We start from the raw sequence: 25,853 nt of genomic DNA, 5'->3' as shown, positions 1-25,853 counted from the left end.
CCAGTCCTCTCAGACTGTAAATGTAATGAATACTCAGGGAGAAAAAAAGAAAGCAGTGTAAGGTCATGGAACACCTGCTCGTTTGAGAAGTGTAACGGAATCATGCACATTTTGTGGGTGTCCAACAATTAGGAGACACTACTAAGATTCCAAGGAGGATTCCAAGGAGGCTGATATGGGGTAGTTCCATACACAAATAACTGCTTTCCATGCACAGAATTTTCACATGCCCACTTAAGGGGGAAAACACACACACACACACACACACACATACACACACACTGAGTCGGCACTGTGGTACAGTGGGTAAAGCTGCCGCCTGAAGCACTGGCATCCCACATGGACGCAGGTTCAAGTCCTGGCTGCTCCACTTCCAATCCAGCTCTCTGCTATGGCCTGGGAAAGCAGTAGAAGATAGTCCCAGTCCTTGGGCCCTTGCACCCGCATGGGAAGACCCAGAGGAAGCTCCTGGCTCCTGGCTTCGGATCGGCGCAGCTCCGGTTGTTGCGGCCAATTGGGGAGTGAACCATCGGATGAAGACTTCCCTCTCTGCCTCTCCTCTTCTCTGTGTAACTCTGACTAAAAGATCCACAAAATCACTGCTTCTAATAACTTCCATCTTAATTCTGTTCATATACACAACAAATAATCTTTGTATGATTTTAATATATAGTGGGTTTCTCAGAAATGGAACTATTATCATGTAAAATGAGGGGAAACAGTACATGATTTATAACTTTAAAAAGAAAGGTTATCATTTAGAAAAATCAAGTCAAGTCACTCAGCAATGTCACTTAGTAAGTTGAGTAAAAATAACAGAAGTTTGTACTTATAGCTGTTACATTAACGATACAATGCATAATCATCTAACTACTTCATTGTGTCTTCTAATACAGCTATGCTTGGGCATTTACATTATTATGCTGGTTTATTATAAATTACTTTTATTTCACTTTTATATTACAGTTGGGTATTCATGTCTCTACATTGTATGCATGAATACAGAAAGATTATATTCATGAATTCACTCACTTGAAAAATATTTATAGAGTACTACTTATGTTCTAATCACTGTTCTAGGAATTTTAAATACATGACTGAACAAAACAGATATCCTGACTGGCACAAATGTACTAAGGACATTTAACTCTTTAGAAGAACAAGCAGAGCAGGATAAGGTGGACTGAGAACGCTGCAAGGACAGGGTATATCATGCAAAACACAGAGAGTGGTCAGGAGATCCTACTGGGAAGGGGGAAGCTGAGAAAGGCTCGGGATGAGTGAGACAGTCAAGTGCAAACAAGGCGACAGTCAAGCTGGGTTTATACACGGCAGATCTGAGGTGGGAGAGAAAGTAATACTACAGACACCAGTCAGTGTAGCTCATCCTCTCTAAACACACCAGCTTTCACTGACTGAAATGGCATAATATTATAGGAGGTCTGGAGCAATAAAGTGACATGATCTGAATTAGATTTTAAAAGGACCGCAGTGTAGCAGGTGAAGACAGTGCCTGCAATGCTGTCATCCCACATAGGCACAGTTTCCAGTCCTGGCTGCTCCACTTCCAATCCAGCTCCCTGCTAATGCACCTGGAAAAGCAGTAGAAGGCAGCCCAAGTACTTGGATCTCTACTAACCACGTAGGAGACTTGAATAAAGCTTCTGGTTTCTGGCTTCAGCCAAGCCCATTGCTGGCCGTTACAGCCATCTTGGGAGTGAACTCTGCCTTTCAAATAAATAAAACATTAATTAAAAAAAAAAAAAAGTCCTGACACTGGCAAGAATTCTTCCACTGCTTTTGGTGCAAATGACATTTTTTCCCCCTAAATTAAGTGGAAACTTACTAAAAACCACTTCCAAGAAGATTTTATTTACTTGGGAAAACTTTATTAATGAGATGATTTTTTAAATTATTTTTTGGAGGCTGGGATTGTGACACATGGGTTAAGCCACAGCCTGTGATGCCAGCATCCCATATGGGCTTCACTTGCTGTTCCACTCTTGATCAAGCTACCTGCTAATGAGCCTAGGAAAGCAGCAGAAGATGGCCTAAGTATGTGGGACCCTGCCACTTATGTGGGAGACCTGGATGTAGTACCAGGCTCTGGGCTTCAGCCTGGCCCAGCCCTGACCACACCTAAGCCACTGGAGAGTGAACCAGCAAATGGAAGATCTCTGTCTCTCTCCCTCCCTCTCTGTAACTCTGCCTTTCAAATAAATAAATAAATCTTTTTAAGCTATTTTTTGTATGGTTAACTAATGAAAGTAAAGATAGTTTTAATGAGAGGAGAGAGGCTGGCACTATGTATAGTGGGTAAAGCTACCTCCTGTGGTGCCAGCATCCTATATGAGCACCAGTTCAAGATCTGGCTGCTGCACTTTCGATCTATCTCCCTGCTAATGTGCTTGGGAAAGCAGCAGAAGATGGCTCAAGTGCTTGGGCCCCAGCACCCATGTGGGAGACCCAGAGGAGGCTCCTGATTCCTGACTCCTGGCTTTGGCCTGGCACAGCCCTGGCCATTGCAGCCATCTGGAGAGTGAACCAGCAGATGGAAGATTTCTCTGTCTCTTCCTCTCTCTGTGTAACTCTGACTTGCATATAAATAAATAAATCTAAAAAAAAATTCCTTTAACATTCCGTATATTAGTGAATAATAGCATCTATGTAACCATGGAACCTAGATTTCTTATATTTCTCTATACTGTAATGGCTTCATTACAAATTTATTAGACCACAGGACTGTAAATTCCATTTAGTCAGGGACGATGCTTTCTTTCAACAGCAATTTCAATACTTTAGTTACCACCAGTACATTGTAGATAGCCATTAACCAGTTGCTATGACAACCATTAACCACTTACTGTATCAAGAAAATAAATGATGACCAAGTAAACTGAGGCAACAGGGAATGAAACCTCAGAATAACAAGACTAGACCTTTGGGGCTGCTACTTGTGATGTCGGCATTCCATATGGAAGTGCTAATTTCAGTCCCAGTACTCCACTTCTGACCCAGCTTCCTGCTAATGCACCTGGGAGAACAACGGAGGATAGTCCAGGTACTTGAGTCCCTACCACCCATGTGGGAGACCAGGATGGAGTTCCTGGCAGGAATAGACCTGGCTGTTGTGGGCATTTGCAGAGTAAATCAGCGGATGAAGATTCCTCATTAGCTCACTCACTTGTACTTGTTCTCATGCTCTCTCTCACTCTCCCTCCCCCCATCTCCCTCTCTCTCTCTCTGTTGCTCAAATAATTAAAAAAAAAAAAAGACTAGACGATAGGGCAAGTGCAGTGGCACAGCAGGTAAAATTGCCGCCTGCAGTGCCAGCATCCCATACGGATGCCAGTTCGAGTTCCAGGTGCTCTTCTTCCAATCCAACTCTCTGCTATGGCCTGAAAAGCAGTAGAAGATGGCCCAAGTCTTTGGGCCCCAGCACCTGTGTGGGCAACCCAGCAGAAGCTCCAGGCACCTGGCTTCAGACCCACCCAGCTCTGGCCATTGCAGCCATTTGGAGAGTGAATCAGCAAACCTCTACCTCTGTAACTCCGCTTTTCAAATAAATAAATAAATCTTTAGGAAAAAAAAAAAAACTAGATGATAGCCAAAAAGGAGTTAATCAAATGAAATGAAAACATCAAAGCCAAGACAATAAATAAAATAAAATAAAATAAAATAAAATAAAATAAAATAAAATAAAAACTGGACTTGAAGTAACAATATATAATTTAAATTTGACAAAATATTCTACAAAAATCTATATTCCTTATATTTAACTTTAATAAAATTCTAAGAGGTTCAGATCCAAATTCCTTGCTAAAATATTGGGGGGGAGGCAAATATTGTGGTGCAACAAGTCACTACTTGGGACATGTGCATCCCATATCAGAGTGCTGGTTCAAGTCCTGGCTATTCCACTTCTGATCCAGCTTCCTGCTGATACGCCTGGGGAGGCAGTGGAAAATGGCCCAAGTATTTGGGTCCCTGAAACGCAAGTGAGAGAACCAGATGGAGTTCTAGATTCCTGGATTTGGCCTGGTCCAGTGATAACTACTGCAAGCATCTGAGGAGTGAACCAATGGATGGAAGTTTCCTCTCTCCTACTCTGCCTTTCAAATAAATAAATCTTTTGAAAAATATACCTTTATATACCTTAGTCTACATAATCTTGTACTAACTGTATACATAAGGATTCACATACTGGTAAAGCTGAATGAAAAGCTAATAAATTTAAACACAATTTAGAAAACATCTAGCCCAAGTCTCCTTTCTTACAGATGCGGAAATGAATATTATAAAATTGAAACCATCGGTCAAAAGTCAGAGTAAATTAGTGAGAGTTCTACTATCTTAATATGCTTAAGAACAATAATAAATGAAAATCAAAACAAAAACATAATTAGATATATAAGGGCATCTTCAAAAAACTCACTGAAAACATGTCATTATGAAAAACTGCATGGATTTCACCAAGACAAACTTATCTTCTAATTCCATTTTTCCATGAACTTTTTAAAATACTCTTTTGTAACAATCATACTAAAGAGATTTTTAAAGAAAAAAGTTCAAATTCTGTTCAAAAGTATTAATCTCATTAAATTTAAGTTCATTTTAAAAGATTCCAGCAAATGTGAAGTTAAAAGTCAACACAATCCAAAAGTAAACATGCCTGCTATTTACTTATATAAATCCCTTATGGTAGCAGAAAGATTTAAGTTAGCCACATCTTATGGTATATCCTGGAATCCTAGATTCTGTCATCATTATTTCCATAAGGAAAAAGGTGATAATTTAAAAAAGTAAAGACTTTTCAACCATATATTTTAAAAGTTTAGGTTATTTAACACTTTAAGTCTACCTATATTTTCTCCCATAGAATACAGCTTTTTATTAGCTAACTGGTAAAACCTTCAGCATCAATCAAGAACAATATTATGGCCAAACCTAAAAATAAACTGTTACTTACTAAGTTGTAAGAAGCAATTCAATTCAGATAGGGTCAAAACAAATATTTTAGATAGCTATAAACAGACAGGATTAGAGACAAGGTATTCCAGCACTACCGTGCTTACTACTGCTTACCAATAAGTAACAGCATTGGGATCCATTTGCCCCTAGAGCTAATAGACTTCTCTAAAAAGTAGCTTAAAACCATTTATGGTTATTCTTAAATATTCTTATTCATCAAATAAAATTATGGAAGTAAATTTCTGCTAGTAAAACAGGGGTTATTCTTATAGTCAGTATGCAAATGATGACAAACTTCATATTGTAACATTTAATTAAGGATAGGGAAGGAATTATTAGTCTATTGTATATTTTAACATCTTATGTCTTGAATCACTAATCTGAAATTTAAAAAAAAAAAAAGCCTCAGAGCATTAAAACCCCACACCTGAAAGACTTACCATTTTATCTAGATGTTCAATGGATCTATAAATCTCCCCCTGGGATTCATCATAGTAACTGTAACGGAACCTCTGACCTTGAAACAAATATCATGTACAAAATAAAATAGGGAAAAATTAGAAGCTAAAAAGAAAGCAAGCGCTTACCAAATCATTTCAGTTCTCATGAAAGGCAAAGCACAGCTTAAGCCTCCGAGAGAGTCATTCCCAAGAGCCCTCAGACGTAAAAATCAAAGGCATATTTGGGAAGGTAATAAGGAAATGATATATCACCAGGTTTAATGATATTAAAAACTATTTCAAACTGAAGGAACCTTAAAGTAATCAGCAATACAAGATTAAGGAAACAAAACAGCTTAAAAGTTAAAAGCACTATAAAACATTTTATCAGTCTATAATGTAAAGTAAACCCAAAGAATGATTCAAGAAAACTTGGTATGAGAAAACTACTTCAGTGTAACAAATCAACAAAAGCCTAGCTTTAGCTGTACAAATGCAAAGATCTGATCTTCATTACAGAAAAAAAACATGTGTAGGTCAGACATACTTGTGGCTTGTGTGACCTTTATGACCTTAGGAAGAAAAAAAAAAACCTCACTTGGAGAAAGATCAATACAAGTGCCTTACGCAATGTGAATTCAATAAACAAAAGAATAAATGTGATAGTCCTATCCTGTCATAAAATCTCAGTGAAAGGACAAGCACAGAACTTTCAATGTTTAGCTGTTCTCCAAAGAACAGATTATATAAAATCGGAAAAGCTTAAAAAGACAGAAAACAAAAGATTCAGAAAATAAATTATTTCCTACTATAGTCATAGGAAAATAAAAAGTTAAATATATCCATAATTATGAATTATTTAACTATGACATATTTCAGATACATATCATCTATCTTTAAGTAATGCTGCTTTTCACCAATAACTCATTACTTTCATATATACTTCTTTTGAAGACTCATCAAAATGCATTTCCAAAGTATTAGAGTATTTCAATCACGAACACATACTATATGTCTTGTGTTTCATGTTTACAGTAAAATTAACACATCTACTTTTTATCCTTTCCCATCTGGGAAGATAGGTTTCTTCTGGCTTGATAATCATGACTTCTAAGTTTTGTTAGTGTTATTAAAAAATTATCCTATAAATAATGTACAGTGTAAAACTTTATAACCCTCTTTGAAAAGTCCCTGTCTCAGAATTTAACGTTTCATTCATCTGTTGATATGGCCATCTTTGACGGTCATCTTTCTAAAATATATCATATTTTCTTAACTTTCTTATTTTAATTTTCATGCACATGAACTTACACAATTACTAGATACAGGAATTATTTTTCCCAAAGAGCCATTATTAACCCAACATTATTTCACATAACTCATGATATCTTAAAACAGAATAGGGCCTGAAATAATATCTGCTTCCTGAATATAACAAAACTACTGCATGTTGTCATAGCTAGGAGCTCAACAGCTTTTGAACTAAAAGAAAACCCTTAAAGGTAACAATGATAATTTATCAATTAATGTTTGTATATTAAATAATTTATGGAATATCTTTCAACATGTAGCATAAATAACAGCTTTTTCTTTAATGAATGTATGCATTTCACATACAGCTAATAATGAGAATAACCTACCAATGAGAACTATACAATTGACCCTATCTTTGTCATTGCCCAGAAGGCTGTAAGAGGGCTGCTCAAAGCCAAATCTGAAGTTCAATCACTTCTAATAACTTCCTGATCCAATTCACTGGGACTACATTTTTACTTCTGTTTAAAAGTTTGTCCCAAATCTATTGTGAAACAAAGAAGAATTAAATGAATATCCTAGACAAGAAAATTTTGAAACACTGTCACCATAATGAGATTTCCTAAGAAGAAAGCAAGGTTAACATAAACCTTGATTTTTTGAAAATGAATTGCTTCAGGTATGTAGTAATATGAGAATACTTCAAAAAGTTCACAGAAGATACATTATTATGAGAAAACTGCAAGGGTTTCAATGAAAACTTTTGCACTAAAATAAACTTACATTTCAATTCCACAAACTTTTTGAAGTACCTCACACAATCTCTTCCTTTCTTCTAGAAACAGCTGTCAGTTTTAGCTACTGTCAATAAGCCTTGTGACTGGGGCATGCTGTCTTATCAGAAGACTGCTACTCCCAGGTGTAAAGAAAAATGCGGGGACTTTGGGACAGCCATTTGGTCTTCAAAAAATCTTTTCTCCTTTCTTACGTTTTCAGAACTGCAGTTTCAAATGGCTGAAGTTGGTCAACCTTACCTTAACAATAAGTGAAAAGTGTAACTATATTTTCAAGTGCTATCTTGCTCATATAAACCAATTTACACGTAATTTTCACTTAAAAGCTACTTCTGAATGGAGATAAAAATACATGGAATGTTTGAAATATTTCCAAATGCTAAATCAACATGTGATTTAATGAGAATGACAAAATATATAGAAAACTGATTTAATATTTTGCTATGTACTTGTCTGACCTTCAGTAACCACCTCACATTTCAATACTGAAAAACTGAATATAAATATTTGAAGTAATTGAATATTCTAACAAATCTATCAATCAGAAAGCTAAATCCATATATCTAACTACTATACTGAATACATATTTTACTTTTAACAGCCTAAATTGCCTCATAATTGTTGGTAACAAAATGCACAAATATTTTAAAACTTCTTGAGCAATGCATTCCAGTCAGTATGCATATAGAAAGCATGTAATTTGAAGTACACAGATGTCATAATCTTAGATTATATGTATAAATGTATTTATCTGTGTGTGCAAATGGGCACACGCGTATATACACACATGCACACGCAAACACTTTTGTCAATCACCACACGAAAACTGAGTTCAAAGGTCTCTTTTCCTTCCTATTAAAAATAAGTTTCTCAAGATTTATTTAATAGCTCAAAGGATATTTACTTAATAGATCAAAGGAAATGCTTGATTTAAAAGTACTTCATTCACCTCATAAGCGTATATATGTCATTTTACAAGTTTTTATATTTCTGACATTCAATAAAAGTTATGAATGTGAACTGTGAACAAGTACACTTCTATACCTGGAGAACTGGACTTGCGGACTTTTATACGTATGAATAAAGTATATCACATAGTAAGAGAAAATTACTTACCTGAAACTTATCCTTTCAGAAGGTACACTGGGAAAATGGATTCTCTGAGCCCCTGTTTCAACTCCAAGTATGAACTTTCTGGCTTTAAGAGCCACTGACACTGCCCTAGGGGCAGCACAAGCTTTGGAGCTCCCCTAGTGAGTGTGTCAGTAGTTTCTTCAGGTGCCTTCCCTCAGTTCTTTTCAAATTCAAAAGAGGAGAGGAAAAATAACCCAAGGAAAAAAATCCTGTAAAGCAGAAACCTTACTCTTTGAGGGAAGGAGGGTAGCTCATTTGTGAATCCATTCCAGAGCACGCTTTCTGAGAAAAAGAAATACAGGTAAGTAATTTTCCCATCTCCAAAGGTGACTGGTGATTAATGAGTGGATTCACAGAGTGTGGAGAGTAAGCTCCAGGGATGTCTGTATAACACACAACAATCAACTAATGAAGACAAACATAACAATGAATGGTACAAGAACCAACACTACTTTTTAAATACCTCAAAAAGCAAAAAATATTAAATACCTCAACATTAAGCTATGCTCTAGACTACAAGAATAAACAATGACTTTGGAAAGTTGACCTATAAATCTTTCAAAAGAACAGTCAATAATTTCAGACATATGTCCCATTAAAATGTACTGTTATATATTTACTTATTTTATTTATATGTTAAAACCATTTTCAAATAATTGAGTTAAATCTCACAACTGGTGAGACATTATCAGGCCATTCTACACCAATGACTTGAACTTGGGGCATTCACAACTGAAACCATTATCAAGGTAATCATTTTTCTTTTTCTTTTTTTTTTTTTTGACAGGCAGAGTGGACAGCAGTGAGAGAGAGAGAGACAGAGAGAAAGGTCTTCCTTTTGCCGTTGGTTTACCCTCCAATGGCTGCCGCGGCCGGCGCACCGCGCTGATCTGATGGCAGGAGCCAGGTACTTATCCTGGTCTCCCATGCAGGTGCAGGGCCCAAGGACTTGGACCATCCTCTCCACTGCACTCCCTGGCCACAGCAGAGAGCTGGCCTGGAAGAGGGGCAACCAGGACAGAATCCGGTGCCCCGACCGGGACTAGAACCTGGTGTGCCAGCGCCGCAAGGCGGAGGATTAGCTAGTGGCTGCGGCGCCGGCCAAGGTAATCATTTTTAAAAGCTAAATATTACCATCTTTTCATTCATGTAAAGGTAATAACCTTACATCAAACCTACACAAGATCAAAAGTCTACATATGTGAATCAATTTGAGAAGTCAAACATGAAGACTTGGGTAAGATACATTTTGGGAGTTAGCTAACTTATACTCAACTCAATTTAAATACTTAGAAAATGGTTAACAGCCTTGGACTAAAGAAACTAACAGAGAGAAGAAGAATATCAATGAATAATAATTTATTAATATATATTAAAGGAGAAAGTTAAAGATATAAATTTCATAAATATTTAGGAAAAAGCTTTTATTAGTGACATATTTTATTAAATTATTATGCAAAACTAGATGAATGTGAAGTTTATGGAGAAAAATTAAAAATTACAAAGACTATTAGAAAACTTCATTCATATTTTCATAAAATAAAATGTCACAAACATTTACCCAATACACTCACTGATATTAATTTGTCAAGCCATAAGAGGCAAAATAAACAGAAGCATCATTCCACTTTAAAACAATCAATTTCTAGGGGCCAGCATTTGAGCACAACAGGTAAAACCACAACCTACATTACTGGCATCCCACATGGGCACCAGTTCAGGTCCCAGCTGCTCCACTTCCAATCCAGCTTCCTGTTAATACACTTGGAAAAGCAGTGGAGGAAGGCCCAAGTCCTTGGGCCCCTGCACCCACATGGGAGACCCAGAAGAAGCTCCTAGCTCCTGACTTCAGCGTGGCACAGTGCTAGCCATTGCAGCCATTTGGGGAATGAACAAGCAGACAGAAGATTTCTCTCTCTCTCTGTCTCTCACTCTCTCTATAACTCTGTCTTTCAAATAAATCCTTTAAAAAAATACAATTAATTTCTACTAGGTCCAGTTTCATTTAGAAATGCCTTAGAAGTTAATGAAAAAGTATACAAATGAAAGCTATCAATAAACTAAACTTAAATCATAATCTTCAAGGAGATCAGGAAAATACAAATATTAACAGTATATATGGAGATCAAAACCAAAACTTGAAAGTTCGGTGGGAATGTGTTTGGCCAAGCACAAGCAGTTGGGGACACCAGTTAAGATGCCAGTGTTGCATATCGAGTACCTGGGTTCAGTGCCCAGCTCCCGCACGTGACTCCAGCTTCCTGTCAATAGAGATCCTGGAAGTAGAGGTGCTGGCTCAAATCATTCTGTTCCTGTCCCCCACGCCATTTGGGGAGTGAACCAGAGGATGGGAATATGTGCATGTGTGTGCCCACATTGACTCACTTGGCGTTCTTCCCCCTGACTCCCACCCTGCTTCTGTTTGACTCTCAAATAAAAATTTAGGGGCTGGTGCCGTGGCATAGCTGGTAAAGCCGCCGCCTACAGTGTTGGCATATCATATGGGCGCCCACTCAAGCCCCGCGGCTCCTCTTCTGATCCAGCTCTCTGCTGCGGCCTGGGACAGCAGTAGAAGATGGTCCAAGTCCTTGGGGCCCTGCCCCACGTGGGAGACCCGGAGGAAGCTCCTGGCTTCAGATTGGTGCAGCTCCGGCCATTGCAGCCAATTGGGGAGTGAATCAATGAATGGAAGACCTCTCTCTCTCTCTGCCTCTCCTTTTCTCTCTGTGTAACTCTTTCAAATAAATACATAAATGTTTAAAAAATAAATTAAAAAAATAAATTAGAACAGAATTCTACTAATTAGACACATTAAAATAGGTCTAGGGCCGGCGCCGTGGCTCAATAGGCAAATCCTCCACCTTGCGGCGCCGGCACACCGGGTTCTATTCCCAGTCGGGGCGCCGGATTCTTTCCCGGTTGCCCCTCTTCCAGGCCAGCTCTCTGCTGTGGCCAGGGAGTGCAGTGGAGAGGATGGCCCAAGTCCTTGGGCCCTGCACCTGCATGGGAGACCAGGAAAAGCACCTGGCTCCTGGCTTTGGATCAGCGTGATGTGCCAGCCGCAGCACGCCGCCGGCGGCGGCCATGGAGGGTGAACCAATGGCAAAAGGAAGACCTTTCTCTCTGTCTCTCTCTCTCTCTCTCACTGCTGTCCACTCTGCCTGTCAAAAAAAAAAAAAAAATCTTTAAAAAAAAAAATAGGTCTGAACAAAATTCTATACAGAAACATCCTACAGGATGTAAAATTTGTAAGTATAGAAAGTATGGAGACAACATATTTAACCATGGCAAAAACCAAACACTAGCAACAACGGTCTTCATTTATTCCATTTCCTGTTGATAGCAGGAAGCATAAAAAACGAAGTGGGTTCATTCTAAATGTCAACTGAGAAACATTATTCTATGATGATGACTAATGCATTTCCATATGTATAAGACTAATGATAAGATAAAAGGCAGAAACTGAAATCCAGAGTTTCCTTGAGGAGCTCAAATTCTAGAAGATAATAGAATCTAGGTTCCTGTCTCTCCCTTAGCTTGTCTCACACTTACCCCCACCCTCTCCTTAACCCCCCCAAAAATCTAGAGAGTATTATAATCCTCCTAGTTTTATCTCTCAATTGTTCCTTTACCAGTCTAAATAAAAGCTACATAGGATCTGAAAGAAAAACATCTTTAAAGTAAAATACACTTTAAAATATCATTTTTACAATGGACACTAATAAATAAGATCAAGGGAAAATATGTCCGATTATCATAAAGAACTCCCTATTATTAGTTTTATACTTTATTTTTAAGAACCAATAACTAGAAATGAAAACTATAATCAATGCCAGTATCTAATTTTATGGAATAAAAACAAGGAAATTTTCATTGTGTATATCTGTGTAATCTGTCAAATTGCAATGTCATCAATTTAGTGATTTCTTTTTTAAATCATATATTTAGAAATGTGACATGTGTTAAGAGTCAAACGCATTGAATTTTTTAGTCTTTTTATTCTTAAGGAAGTGTATCCTTCCTGTGAAATTACTTGGGATTCATCCATTATAACTGGTTTTATATACTAAAAATCAATGCACACTGTCTAATTTAAAAGAAAGAAGGAGGGGCCGGCGCTGTGGCTTAGTGGGTAAAGCCGCCACCTGCAGTGCCAGCATCCCATATGGGTGCCATTGCAAGACTGGGCTGTTCCACTTCCAACCCAGCTCTCTGCTATTACCTGGGAGAGCAGTAGAAGATGGCCCAAGTGCTTGGGCCTCTGAACCCGCATGGGAGACCCTGATGAAGTTCCTGGCTCCTGGCTTCAGATCAGTGCATTTATGGCCATTGCAGCCATTTGGGGAGTGAACCAGTAGATAGAAGACTCTGCCTCTACCTCTCTGTAACTCTGCCTTTCAAATAAATAAATAAACCTTAAAAAAGAGAAGAGAAGAGAAGAGAAGAGAAGAGAAGAGAAGAGAAGAGAAGAGAAGAGAAGAGAAGAGAAGAGAAGAGAAGAGAAGAGAAGAGAAGAGAAGAGAAGAGGAGAGGAAGGAAAAAGTCACTGATCTTCAAAAGAAAACACCAAATTTTTGAGATGGTAATATAGCACTTTTTTTTTTTTTTTTTTTTTTTTTTTTTTTTTTTGACAGGCAGAGTGGACAGTGAGAGAGAGAGACAGAGAGAAAGGTCTTCCTTTTGCTGTTGGTTCACCTCCAATGGCTGCTGCGGCCAGCGCACTGCGCTGATCCAAAGCCAGGAGCCAGGTGCTTCTCCTGGTCTCCCATGGGGTGCAGGGCCCAAGGACTTGGGCCATCCTCCATTGCACTCCCGGGCCACAGCAGAGAGCTGGCCTGGAAGAGGGGCAACCAGAACAGAATCCGGCGCCCCGACCAGGACTAGAACCCGGTGTGCCGGTGCCGCAGGCGGGAAGGATTAGCCTATTGAGCCGTGGCGCCAGTCAATATAGCACTCTTTATTCATTCAGAAAGAACATCCAATGACACTACAATACAAATTTGAGAAACATGAGACCTAGGTAAAAAACAGCTTCACCTATAACTAGCCAATGATTCATTATTACTTCAACACATATACAAAAGAGAAAATAAACCTGAATTTACAAAAATGATAATTTCTAGGATTGTAAGGAGACTATCAATTTAATCAATCCACGTTACTCATACTTTACACTTACTCCCATACCTCCATCAAATTTGTCAGTGAGAAAGAAGTAGCACGGTGCTTTCCGTAACTGTGAGTATTGTTAATGATGGTGATACCAAAAAGTGAATACTTGGAAATGTTCTATAAGTAACAGGCCATTAAGTAACACTAAGTAACCACCAGGTTGTAGAAAAATTGAACTGAAACATAAATTTATTTTGGGGCAAAAGAAATTTAAAACCCATGTACTGAGGCCAGCATTGTGGCACACCAGGCTAAGCAGTTGCCTCTAATGCTTAACAGGCTACCTTACAGGGTGCCAGTTTAAGTCCTGGCTGCTCTACTTCTGATCCAGCTGTCTGCTGATGCTCCAAGGAAAGCAGCAGGATGGCCCAAGAGCCTGGGCCCAGGAGGAGACCTGGAAGAGGCTCTGGGATTCAGCCTGGCCTAGCCTCAGACACTGTGGCCATTTGGGGAGTAAACCAGCAGATGGAATATCGATCTCTCTCTATCTCTCTCTCTCTGTAACCTTGCCTTCAAATAAATAAATATTTTAAAAATGCAGTTTTTGTTCATAATGAACTTTTTAATGATCCTGCATAAGTATGTATTTCAAAATTTTCTACTCCAAAAAAGTAAACTTAACTTAATTACAGTTCTCTACAAACTTTTTGAAGTGCCCTTATATAAACAGATTTTAATCTATGAGTATTATATCATGTATCAACATTTGGAAATTTTGAGCTCTTTTCCTTAATTATCAAGTGGAAATCCTATCTTACAATTTAAATACTAAAATTTGCAAGAAATCTAAAGACAAAACAGCCTAAATAATTTTCTGAGGCTTTAGGTAGAATATAAAACAAAATCTTTATCTCTCAACCACTGTAGTTATATACAGTAGGTACTAGGGAACTGCTTACTTTAGACTTTTTAGTCAAATAAAAAGGACGATTCCACAGAAAATAACAATATTAAGGCACCTACAGTTGTTTTATGTGAATTTATGTTACAGTCAAAACATGTTGCCAACCTAGAGAAAGCACTCAGATTCTGAAGAACAATTATCAGAGGAAACAAATTACTTACATCAAATGATTCACAAGAGCCTTAAAAATTGAGGATGGGGCACTTGCTTAAAGAATTTTAATCTCCAAAAGACATGAACATGCTTTTTTGCCAACACAAATTCACAACACTAAGAAAACCAGCCCCTTTTTTCAGCAATGATATTCCTCAACTTTTAAAAACAACTACTATTAAATTTCAAAATTCTCCTGAATTCTCCAGAATCCAGAAATTCTTAGGAATCTCCCCAGCCTTCATATTTAAGTAATAGACTAGATAAAAAAATACTTTCTGCCAAAGGCAGCACATCAACTAACCAACAGAATTTGTTCTTAAGAAATCCTGAGAGCTCCTCTGGAGTTGAGGAAGGAAAAACAGCCACCTGCATATCCTAAATCTAGGTTTCCTGCCCTCAGCACTAATGACATTTTGGGCCAAGTAAGTCTTTGATGTTGAGGGTAGTCCTGTGCATTGCAGGATGTATAGTTAGCAGTTTCCCTAGACTCTAGTCTAGTTTCCCTAGACATCAGTAGTATTGCCACTTTCCAAATCCCATCCCTGCTGTGAAAATCAAAAGTGTCTTTGAAGTATTTTCATAAACTGCCTAGGAGGTGAATTAATCCTTTTTGAGGATCAGTACCTTACAAAAGCTTTACGTATATCATTACGGACTAAAGTCCTCTTGAACTGATATCTCAACACTAAGAAGCATTCAAAGGGAGAAGAAGGAAGAAGCTACCATAAAGTAGCCAGACAAATGTTGAAATCAATTCAGGCAATCAATGCGTAAAATACATTAAAAAAGGCAAGGCTCCCAATACTGAGGATGTTATTTTGGCCATCCTAGCATTCTATCTTGGAACTGATGGTCTGACGTCCTATGTTTCCTACAATAATCAAAGAAATAAGTGATGACTAAACAGATGTTGGCATCCTTGAACCAATGAACCAAGGAATAAACGGGTCAAAGAGGCGTCTTAAGAGGAACAGAACTCAGAAATATTCTAGGACATTAATAGATAAATGAGAGCAAAATTTATCCAAAGAAAGCTAAAATAAAATCTACTGACAAAGTCATCCAAAAATTTCTCACTTCCTTCTTGATTTATTCACTGTGAAGCGTCCTTACTCTCTCAATTCACAATAATCACAAAAATCACTTAAGAGTCCTTACCCTTATAAAGCATTACCAATGAAGACCACAGTGCTAATAGCCAACGTGTTACAATCTTTGGAGGGTAGCTCTAAACTGATGGCAATTGTGAGCAAAAAATAAGCACCGAAGGAAAAAAAGAAAGAAAGAAAGACTAATTACAAAAAAGGAAAAGCAGAAAAGGACTGGCATAGCACACAGTGCTCTTCTGCATTCTAAAGAAGAGCATTTGTTTCATCCACCAAAACTACCTTCAGAGGACCTACCACACATACCTACCTGAAAATGGGGTTAAAAGGTCTTAACTCCCACTAAGAACAGTTCTAAGCAAGGATACCCTCACAGTGTGAATCCAATTATACCAGTCGCCTTTGGAAATGTATCCATAATCCACTATTATAATCTGATCCTTTTTAATGATCAAAAGACTTTTTCATTCACTTCTAAACACTGCTGCTAAAAGTAAACTTTCCAAGGAAAGTGATAAAGACTGACAATCAGCGTTTAGAATGAAAAGATACCTTAAAGCACAAGTATATAATCTACCATGATACATTAAAGTCTAGAACTTACCCCAATGGCAGAAATCAGAAGAAACCACAAAGAGATTACTAGGATCCGCTAGATATTTACTGAAGAGTTTTCCGAATTCCTGTTCTTTTGACTCACTCAGAGCTCCAACCAGTACAGGAATAATGGTAAACTCATCCTTATGGCTTAAAGAAAACAGAAAAAAAAAAAAAAAAAAAAAGGCAAAACAGTCATTCTGGATGTTTAAGAATAGAAACAGCTTTGCAAAAATCTTAGCACTAGAAAGTGGAATATTTATTAATAGTGGTAAGAATAACATATATTACTGTTGAATTTTTTTAAAAAACTATAAATTAAATGTTTAAAGAACACAACTTTAAAATATGAGATGTACAGAATACTAAAAATACTGAAGAAAATTACAGAAATGTACACTATTTCTTTAGATAAAAAAAAGTTATGTGACTATCAAGTATAATAGTACCTTCAAAAATAAAAAGTCCATCAGACCATCACCAATTCAAGTCTCGTCAACTATCCACCAAACGCTACCATCATCTGCCCAATCCTTCCAGGATCTTAAAAGCATTAAAGTCTTCCTCATCTATTTTAATCCTTTCATCATAAATGCCAACATTTCTGGCATTTGTTCTGTAAGCCTGCCAAATGAAACCCACAAAACTTTACCTTTGCTTCAATAAGACTGACCAACTACACTTGTACACTTAGCCTAAGGATCAAGATATAACATAGGCTGAAGATATAACTCAAATGTCATTGAAATCTAGGATAGACAAAGAATTCAGGAAGTATTAATTTCTAGCAGCAAGGAAAAGACACCCTGGCCACCCACAATGTTTATAGCATAACCACAAGTCCTTTTTCACTCTAAATTGATAGATTTATGGAACAGGAACAAAGTGATTTAATAAAGAATAACTATGACATGTTATAGATACAGCCATATATCCAAAATCTTTTTCTTAAATTTTTATTTATGTGATACTAAACTTACATACCAAGGTACTTCAAAAACTTCGTGGAAATGGAATTAAAAGACAAGTTTATTTTGGTACAAAAAATTTTGAAATCTGTGCAATATATAGGGTCTTCAAAATGTTCAGGGAAAATGTGTAAGATAAAAAAATTACTCATGGATTTCAATTCCTTGGCACCAACATAAACTTATCTTTTAATACTATTTTTGCACAAACTTTTTTAGTACCCTCATATATTCAATATTATTAATAATCTAATGTTCCCAGATTTGCAATTTTAGAACATAATCATCTTTATCTTTTTCTGAACAGGACTTTAAAAACAAACAAAAAAAAAACCACCATTATAATAAATGCTTTTTAACATTATAATCTGGCACTTAACTAATGTAGGGCAAAGAGAATTCATAAAAGGGTTTTTTAAAATACTAAGTTTAAGTAATCCCAAAATAAATGTTAGCCCAGCTGCATAAAGCTAAAGTCAGGGCACCCAAGCGCCGCCCCCAAAAAAACCCCCTTACCCTTGTCAATTGCGAAATAAACAGATCATACAGATCTCCAGTCCCTCTGCAATGCAGGGGCTTCTTGGGCAGAATCTGCATCTATGGAGTAAGAAAAAAAAAGGAAGCTGGCAGAGGAAGCTGCCATGGGGATATCTTTTCTTCTGACTCTTACCAGTTTGCTAAAACTACCTAAATAAACAGGGGCTCCCGATTAACTGTGAGTATCAATGGAAAGAAAAGAATTTCAGCCCTTAGTAAAAATGCAGGAAGATTGTTTTGAATTAGTCTAACCTCAAGTACTACTATAAAAATAAACATTTATATCATCAAGATTCTACAAGTAATTATGATATGATAGAGAAACAATTATATGGAGTACAAAGAACAAAGAGAAGCCAGAAGAAACAGGTTAAAATATCATCCTCATACTAATGCTAACAGATGGTTAAGATCCTAACCTGAGAACTGATTTCTTTATCTGTAAAATGATCCTAATTACAGTATTTATGAAGGGGATCTTCAAAAAGTTCACCAAAAATATCATGAAACGATTATGGATGGATGGATTTCAAAAATTTTTGGAACAAAATAAATTTATCTTTTAATTCCATTTTTCCATGAATCTGGTACCTGCACATTTCAACATTATGAAACAAGGAAAATCATAGGAAAAGCACACTCAAAAACAGTTGGCTTATTCTGAAGAAACAACGCATCTACTCTCCAAAGAGCCACCAAATCTTTCAAATCATCTCAATTTGAGTTTGCAAATATACCTATTCAGAATTAAAAGTCTTACCCTTTGTGGGAACCTAACACTTGAACCAAGACTCATCCATCTAGCCCTCTGTCATCTCTTCAAGAAACAACAACAATAACAACAAAAAATGAGAGGCCGACACTGTGGCATAGTAGACTAAGCCTCCACCTGCAGTGCCAGCATCCCATTTGGGCTGGGGTTCATGTCCCAGCTCTTGCTCTTCCAATCCAGCTCTCTGCTTATGGCCTGGGAAACAGTGGAAGATGGCCCAAGTCCTTGGGCCCCTGCACCCACATGGGAGATCGGGCAGAAACTCCTGGCTCCTGGCTCCTGGCTTCAGATTAGCCTAGCTCCAGAGATTGCAGCCTTTTAAGGGGTGAACCAGAGGATGGAAGGCCTCTCTCTGTCTCTTCCTCTTTCTCTCTGTAACTCTACCTCTCAAATAAAAAAAAAAATCTTAAAAAAGTTGACAATATTTAAAACAAACAAACAAGAAAATCAGATCAGTTAACTATCCCTACAAGGAAGTATGGATTAGAGTAAAGAGCACTGGACTGTGAAAAATACTAATCCTAGGGTTTAAAATCCAAGTTCTCTATTTGGACTTCCACTGAGGGAGTACAAAATCTCAACCCCAGGGCAGGTGCTGTGGCACAACAGTTAAGTGGCTGCCTGGGGCACCTACATCCCATATCACAATGCCTCCACTTCTGATCCAGCTTCCTGGAGCCGGAGGCAGCAGGCAATGGCTCAAGTACTTGAGTTCCTGTAAATCATGTAGTAAACCCAGAGAGAGTTCCCAGTTCCTAACTTCAACCTGGCCCAGCCCTGTCTGTCACAGGTATTCAGGGAGTAAACCAACAGTTAGAAGTTATCTCTCCCTTTTTCCACTCCACCTTAAATAAATAAATAAATAAATAAGACTTTAAAAAGAAAGAATTAAAAGCCAAAGCCACAGTATTTGTTAGAGCTGCACGGATGACATTTCAAAAAAAAAAAAAAATCTTATCCTCAAAAAAAATTTGCGAAATTGGATAAAACCATCCAAAACAACCATTTCTATAGTCTGGAAACCAACCAAAGGCAAAAAAAAAAAAAAAACAAACAAACAACAAAAAAAAAACAACAACAAACCACTTTTAAGATGAGATTTTTAATGAAAAATAGCAAAACTTCTTTTTTTTTTTTTTTTTTTTTTTTTTTTGGACAGGCGTGGGGGGGGGGGTCTTCCTTCTCTGTTGGTTCACCCTCCCAAATGGCCGCTACAGCCGGCGAACGGAAGCCAGGAGCCAGGTGCTTCCTCCTGGTCTCCCATGTGGGTGCAGGGCCCCAGCACTTGGGCCATCCTCCACTGTACTTACTCCCAGGCCACAGCAGAGAGCTGGATTGGAAGAGGGGCAACAGGGACAGAATCCGGCGCCCCAACCGGGACTAGAACCCAGGGTACCTGCACCACAGGCGGAGGATTAGCCAAGTGAGCCGCAGTGCCAGCCAACAAAACTTCTTGATAAGAGCCATAGAAATCTCATATCCTGCCAGGAACTGCACCCATCCCCCACAACCCCAATTCCATTGACAAGGAAGTTCCATCACGGTGAGGTTGGCTGTGAAAACCAGCAGTTTCAAGGTCAAAGGGGACTACTCTGATGCCAAGCAGAGAAAAAAGTTCATACTCAATGGGAAACAAAAAAGCCTGCAGCCCTCTTAGCCTGTGATTGCTGTGCCAGCTGAGGTGGCAAACCTGAGGACTAGATAGAAATTTAACAGTCAGATTCTGCAAACAGGAGAGCCACATAGGGCCTTGATAATTCTGACAGATACTGAGGCAAGGTCCTATGCCTTCCACACAACTCTGGCTGAATACAAAGCCACACACATCTGCAAGAGAGACCTAAACTCGGCAAAATGCCAGCTATTTGGGGGGCTGAGAGTAGACACTGGAAACCTGATAGAGAGCAAGCTCTCCACATAAGCTTGGCTGAGAAAACCCATGTGTATACACAGGGGCACCTAAAACAATCCAATGGAAAGTAAAAGAGGTGAACATGAAAATGGACTGAATTTTGAATGTGCTCCTGAAGCATACAGAACCCCCAACAGAGGGTGAATGCCTTACTGGCTCAAAGGGTTGAGGTATAGCCTTCAAGAAGTCATTAGTTTGGGCCAGCGCTGTGGCGCAGCAGGTTAACACCCTGGCATGAAGTGCCAGCAACCCATATGGACACCGGTTCAAGACCCAGCTGCTCCACTTCCAATCCAGCTCTCTGCTATGGCCTGGGAAAGCAGCAGAAGATGGCCCAAGTCCCTGGGCCCTGCACCCATGTGGGAGACCCGGAGGAAGCTCCTTGCTCCTCATTTCGGATCAGTGCAGCTCTGGCCATTGCAGCCAATTGGGGAGTGAACCACCGGAGGGAAGACCTCTCTCTCTCTGTGTACTCTGACTTTTAAAATAAAAAAAAATAAAAATAAAAAAATAAAAAAAAAAGAAGTCGTTAGCTAAGCACTAACCTATGTAACAATAGTGTGAACCCTTGAAAGCTGAGTTCAAAACATAAAAATAAGAGGGGCAGATGTAGAAGCACAGTTGTAAAGCTACCACTTGGGAAACCCAAATCTCAATCAGGGTGCCTGGGTATGAGTTCTGGCTCCAACTTTCTGCTAATGTGTACCCTGGGAGGTAGCAGGTGATGGCCATTAAAAATAATCAAGTGATAATTTTAGAGTTGAAAAGTGCTATAACTAAAATAAAAAACTCACTAGATGGTCTAAAGCACAAATCTGATAAAAATCTGCAAAATTAAATTATCCAATCAGAAGAACAGAAAAATATTGAAAAACACAGAATCAGAGAATTGTAGCCAACACTGAGCATACTAGTATGACTGCAATAGAAGTCTCAGAAAGGGGACAGTAAAAATAGAAGAAACAGGAGCCCCAGCTGTTGTGTAACAGGATAAGCTACTGCCTGAAACACTGGCTTCAATTCCAGGATGCTCCACTTCCAATCCAGCTCCCTGATAATGTGCCTGGGAAAGTAGCAGAACACAGTCCAAGTGCTTGGGTCCCTACACCCACATGGGAGACCCGGAAGAAGCTTCTGGCTCTGGTTTGGTCCAGCCCAGCCCTGGCTGTTGCAGCCTTTTGGGGAGCAAAGCAGCATGTGGAAGATCAGTCTCTCTCTCTCTGGATATAACTCCACCTTTCAAATAAAATAAATTTTTTAAAAACAAAAAGAATTAGAAATAATTGCTCAAATATCTCATGAAAAACAATCTACAGTTCCAAGAAATTCAACAAACCCAAAGCAGTAAAATCACAAAGAGAACCATACCTAGATAAACTAATAAAACAGCTGATGATCGCAAACAAGAAGAAAAATATGGAAGGCAGTAAGAAGAAAATGACTCATTACATACAGGACAGTCTTTTCAGTAAATGATACTGGGCCAAATGAAACCCCGTATGTAAACAACAAAAAAAAGATGATGATGATGATGAAGAATGGAAACCTTTGCCTCATATCACAAGCGAAAATTAACTCAAACTGGATCCTAGAACTGTAGGATCTAAAACTGTTAACACTTCAAGAAAGAAGGTCAGCAAACACCATTTGAAAGGGTCTATAAAAGTAAGCATTTTAGCTTCTCCATTCAATACAGTCTCTGCAAACAATCATTCAAAACTAACTGGAGAGAGAGAGCAAGCATAGACAACATGCAAGTATGAGTGTGGCTACCAAGTTGGCCCAGATGAGGTCCACAAGCTATCATTTGCTGATTCATGTTCCAGAAGAATACAGTAGAGAAAATCTTTGTGATGCTGCATTAGGCAAGATTTCTCAAATATTATACCAAAAGCAGAATCCATGAGTGAAAAGAAATGACAAATAAATTTATGAAAATTAAAAACCTTTTCTGTTCATTAAGAAAATGAGAAGACATACAAAACAAATAGATCTTTGCAAATAGATCATCTGCCTAAATAATGAACCTACATACACAATATATATTTTCTTACAAATCAATATGACAAGTTATTAAAATAAAAATGGGGTAAAACATTTGCCTAGATGTTTCACAAAAGAAGATACACAAATAACTAAAATACATGAAATTTTGCTCACAATCAGTCATTGAGAAATGCAAATTAACAGTACAATGAGATTACAGTATACGATTATTGGAATGGCTATAATCAAAAACATTGACAAGAACAGGTAATGGCCAGGATACAGAGAAACTGGAACCATCATGCACTGTTCTTGGAATATAAAATGATGTAGTCACATTGGAAAACAGTTTGGTAGCTTCTGAAAGAGCTGAAGTATAAAACTTATCATATGATCTAGCAATTCCACTCCTAAGTACCCATTCAAGAGAAGTGAAAACACGTAAACAAAAACATTAACAGAAGAATGTCTGTGAAATTATTCATAAGTCACAGACTTAAAGTGATTCAATTATATACTATATGATACAATGAATTTTTTGGTAGAAAAAAAGAAATAAACTACTGATAGATGCCACAACATGGACAAATATCAGTAAATATATACTAACTGAAAAAGGATACATGCAAAAGACATTTTGTATGACTCCATTTACAGAACATTTCTAGAAAATGCACATCTAGGAACAAAAAGCAAATCAGTGGTTGCCTGAGGTAAAGGCTGGTTGAGGGCTGACCTCAAACGGATATCAGGTTTCTTTCTGGGGTAATGAAAATGTTCTAAAACTAAACTGTGACAGCAGTTGCAACACTTCACAAATATACTAGAGAATCATTTAGCTGAACTCTTAACAGGGGTCAGTGTTGTAGTGTGTAAGTCATGCTTCAATAAAGCCACTTAAAAAGGGGGACACCATCTTCGCCACTTACAAGCTATGCTACTTGTAGCAGATTACTCTCTCAGTCCTCAATCTCTATAAAAATAGAATTAGTAAGACTGATCTCACAAGGCCCTTGTAAGCCATTTAGTAATGTACAAGAACATTCTACCTCTTCTTTTTCTGTCCAATAGTGTTAATCGTAGAAATTTTATGTATCCTAGATGTGTGATAGACAACAAAGAGTTGGAATCCCAGACAGTGGAACATTCTCATAAAACAAACAAACCTACTGCATTATCAACTACTGGCAGAGTATAAAAATTTTAAACTCAAAACTTTTAATTATACTATATAAATGTGAATTTTAACACAAGAATAAATATTCCAGAAGTGATATGAAAACATTAATTTAATTGGAAGTAGCTGTTTTGCTTTAAAGATTTATTTTTTATTTATTTGAAAGGCTGAGTTAGAGAGAGAGGAAGAGACAGAAAGAAACCTTACATCTGCTTGTACACTCCCAAATGGCTGGGGCTAGATCACGCTGAAGCCAGGAGACCGGAGCTTCTTCCAAGTCTCCCACATGGGTAGCAGGGACCCAAACATTTGGGCTGTCCTCCACTGCTTTCCCAGGCACATTAGCAGGGAGCTGGGCCAGAGGTGGAGCAGCTGGGACTCAAATCACTGCCCACTGCAGGTGGTGGCTTAACCCACTACAGTAAAATGGAGTAGTTCTTAAATTAACTAGTGGTATACAAATAACTTTAAAATTGATGACATTTTAAATCAGATGAAATACTCTATAGAAATAATTATCTGCTTATTTTCCCCTGAACATTAACGAATATGAAAATTTTCATTCCTATACAGATTCTTGCAATTTCCCAAAGATTCTTTTCTAGAAGCAATCCTGAGCTTCTTAAGATCTGAGGAGAATTAAAAAAATCATAAGACAGATCTACAGCAAGACAGTCGAGAGGGAAATTATCCTTAAGATACCAAGGTTGCTAGACAAGCAGCACTACTGTGATTTATTTTCCCTCTCCCACTTAATTCGAAAACAACCACAAGGAAAAAAAGGTGGGGGGAGGGGAGGTTGGGAGGTTGGTGGGAGTGGGGAATTTACAAAGCATAAAAACCAAAAAAGTCTAAACTCTGACAAAAATAAAATGTGTTTTAATCTTTTCAAATGTGTTTTGCTACTTCTTGTCTGTCTCTTTCATGGTCATGGAAACTAATATTGTTCTATTACCATGAACAAAGAATTCTTGCTCATTTTTCCTGTGCTCCCATGCCCCCTACAGTGTTCTATAATTATGAAAATTCCCTCTTGCTGGTGTCTAATACTCAAAGGGAATCAACATATAGAAAAAAAAGAGAAAAAAAATGTTTGCTCTAAAACCTCAAATGACAAAAAAAATTGTGTTTTAAATTAGTATAAAAGTTAACAATAAGAACATAGCACTTGAACATGGCACTGCTGTTTTAACTATCATTAAACTGTAAACAACTAGAGACACTGAGGCCTGTGTTTACATGCAGAGCCCGGTCACTACATTTTCTTAATGACTATACAGGAGCAGATCCTACTTTTCTCTGACCATTTCTAATATTTAAAGGTCTGCAGCAGCACGGTGGTGCTGGCATCCCACATCAGAGTGCCCGTTCAAGTCCCAGGTGCTCTGCTTCGAATCCTACTTCCTGCTAATGCACCTAGGAAGGCAGCAGATGGCTCAAGCGCTGGAGTTCCTGCCACCCCAGTGGGAAACCCAGAACGAGTTCTTGGCCCCTGACTTTGGTCTGGCCCAGTCCTAGCTGTGGTGGCCATATAGGGAGTGAATCACTGGACAGAAAATACCTGTCTCTTGCTCTGCCTTTGAAATAAAGAAATATTAAAAAAAAAAAAAAAAAAAAAAAAAAAAAAAAAAAAAAACCTACATTGAGGCCACCATCGGAAAGGAAAGAAATCTTAAAATATCAGCTATAATAAGGGTTAGGAAGGCATTTAAAAGAGTCAAAAAACAAACAGTTGGAATGGCAATATGGTGACCCAAAAATGGGAGAGAAAGTGGGATTTCATAGGAAAGTTAACATAGTAGGCCCAATGGTGCAATCTTTAGAAGAGTTGTTTGCAATTGGAACTTGGCTTTTAGAATACTGTCTATTTTGATAAGGCTATTTAACCCACATGGAACACTGAATCCTGCTCTATCAGCTGCTGAGACTTTATAAACAATGTGGTTGTTTGGGGGCAAACACTTTCCTTCTGA

At 38.0% G+C, this 25,853-nt stretch overlaps 1 protein-coding gene across 2 annotated transcripts in view; it reads right to left on the bottom strand.

The window, feature by feature from the left end:
- Positions 1-25,853, bottom strand: part of MEMO1 (mediator of cell motility 1) — a 128,177-nt gene that overhangs the window by 11,933 nt on the left and 90,391 nt on the right. For both annotated transcript variants that reach the window (XM_051843036.2, XM_070069276.1), the window contains exons 7-8: positions 16,536-16,678; positions 5,412-5,488 (exon numbers count right to left, since the gene is read on the bottom strand). In XM_051843036.2, the coding sequence (XP_051698996.1) occupies positions 5,412-5,488; positions 16,536-16,678 (220 nt within the window). The remainder of the gene's footprint in view (positions 1-5,411; positions 5,489-16,535; positions 16,679-25,853) is intronic.

Source organism: Oryctolagus cuniculus, chromosome 2 (genome assembly GCF_964237555.1).
Source record: "Oryctolagus cuniculus chromosome 2, mOryCun1.1, whole genome shotgun sequence".
In the NCBI taxonomy this organism is placed as follows: domain Eukaryota; kingdom Metazoa; phylum Chordata; class Mammalia; order Lagomorpha; family Leporidae; genus Oryctolagus; species Oryctolagus cuniculus.
Note: the sequence above shows the minus strand (reverse complement) of the source record. Positions and strands in the feature narration are given on the sequence as shown.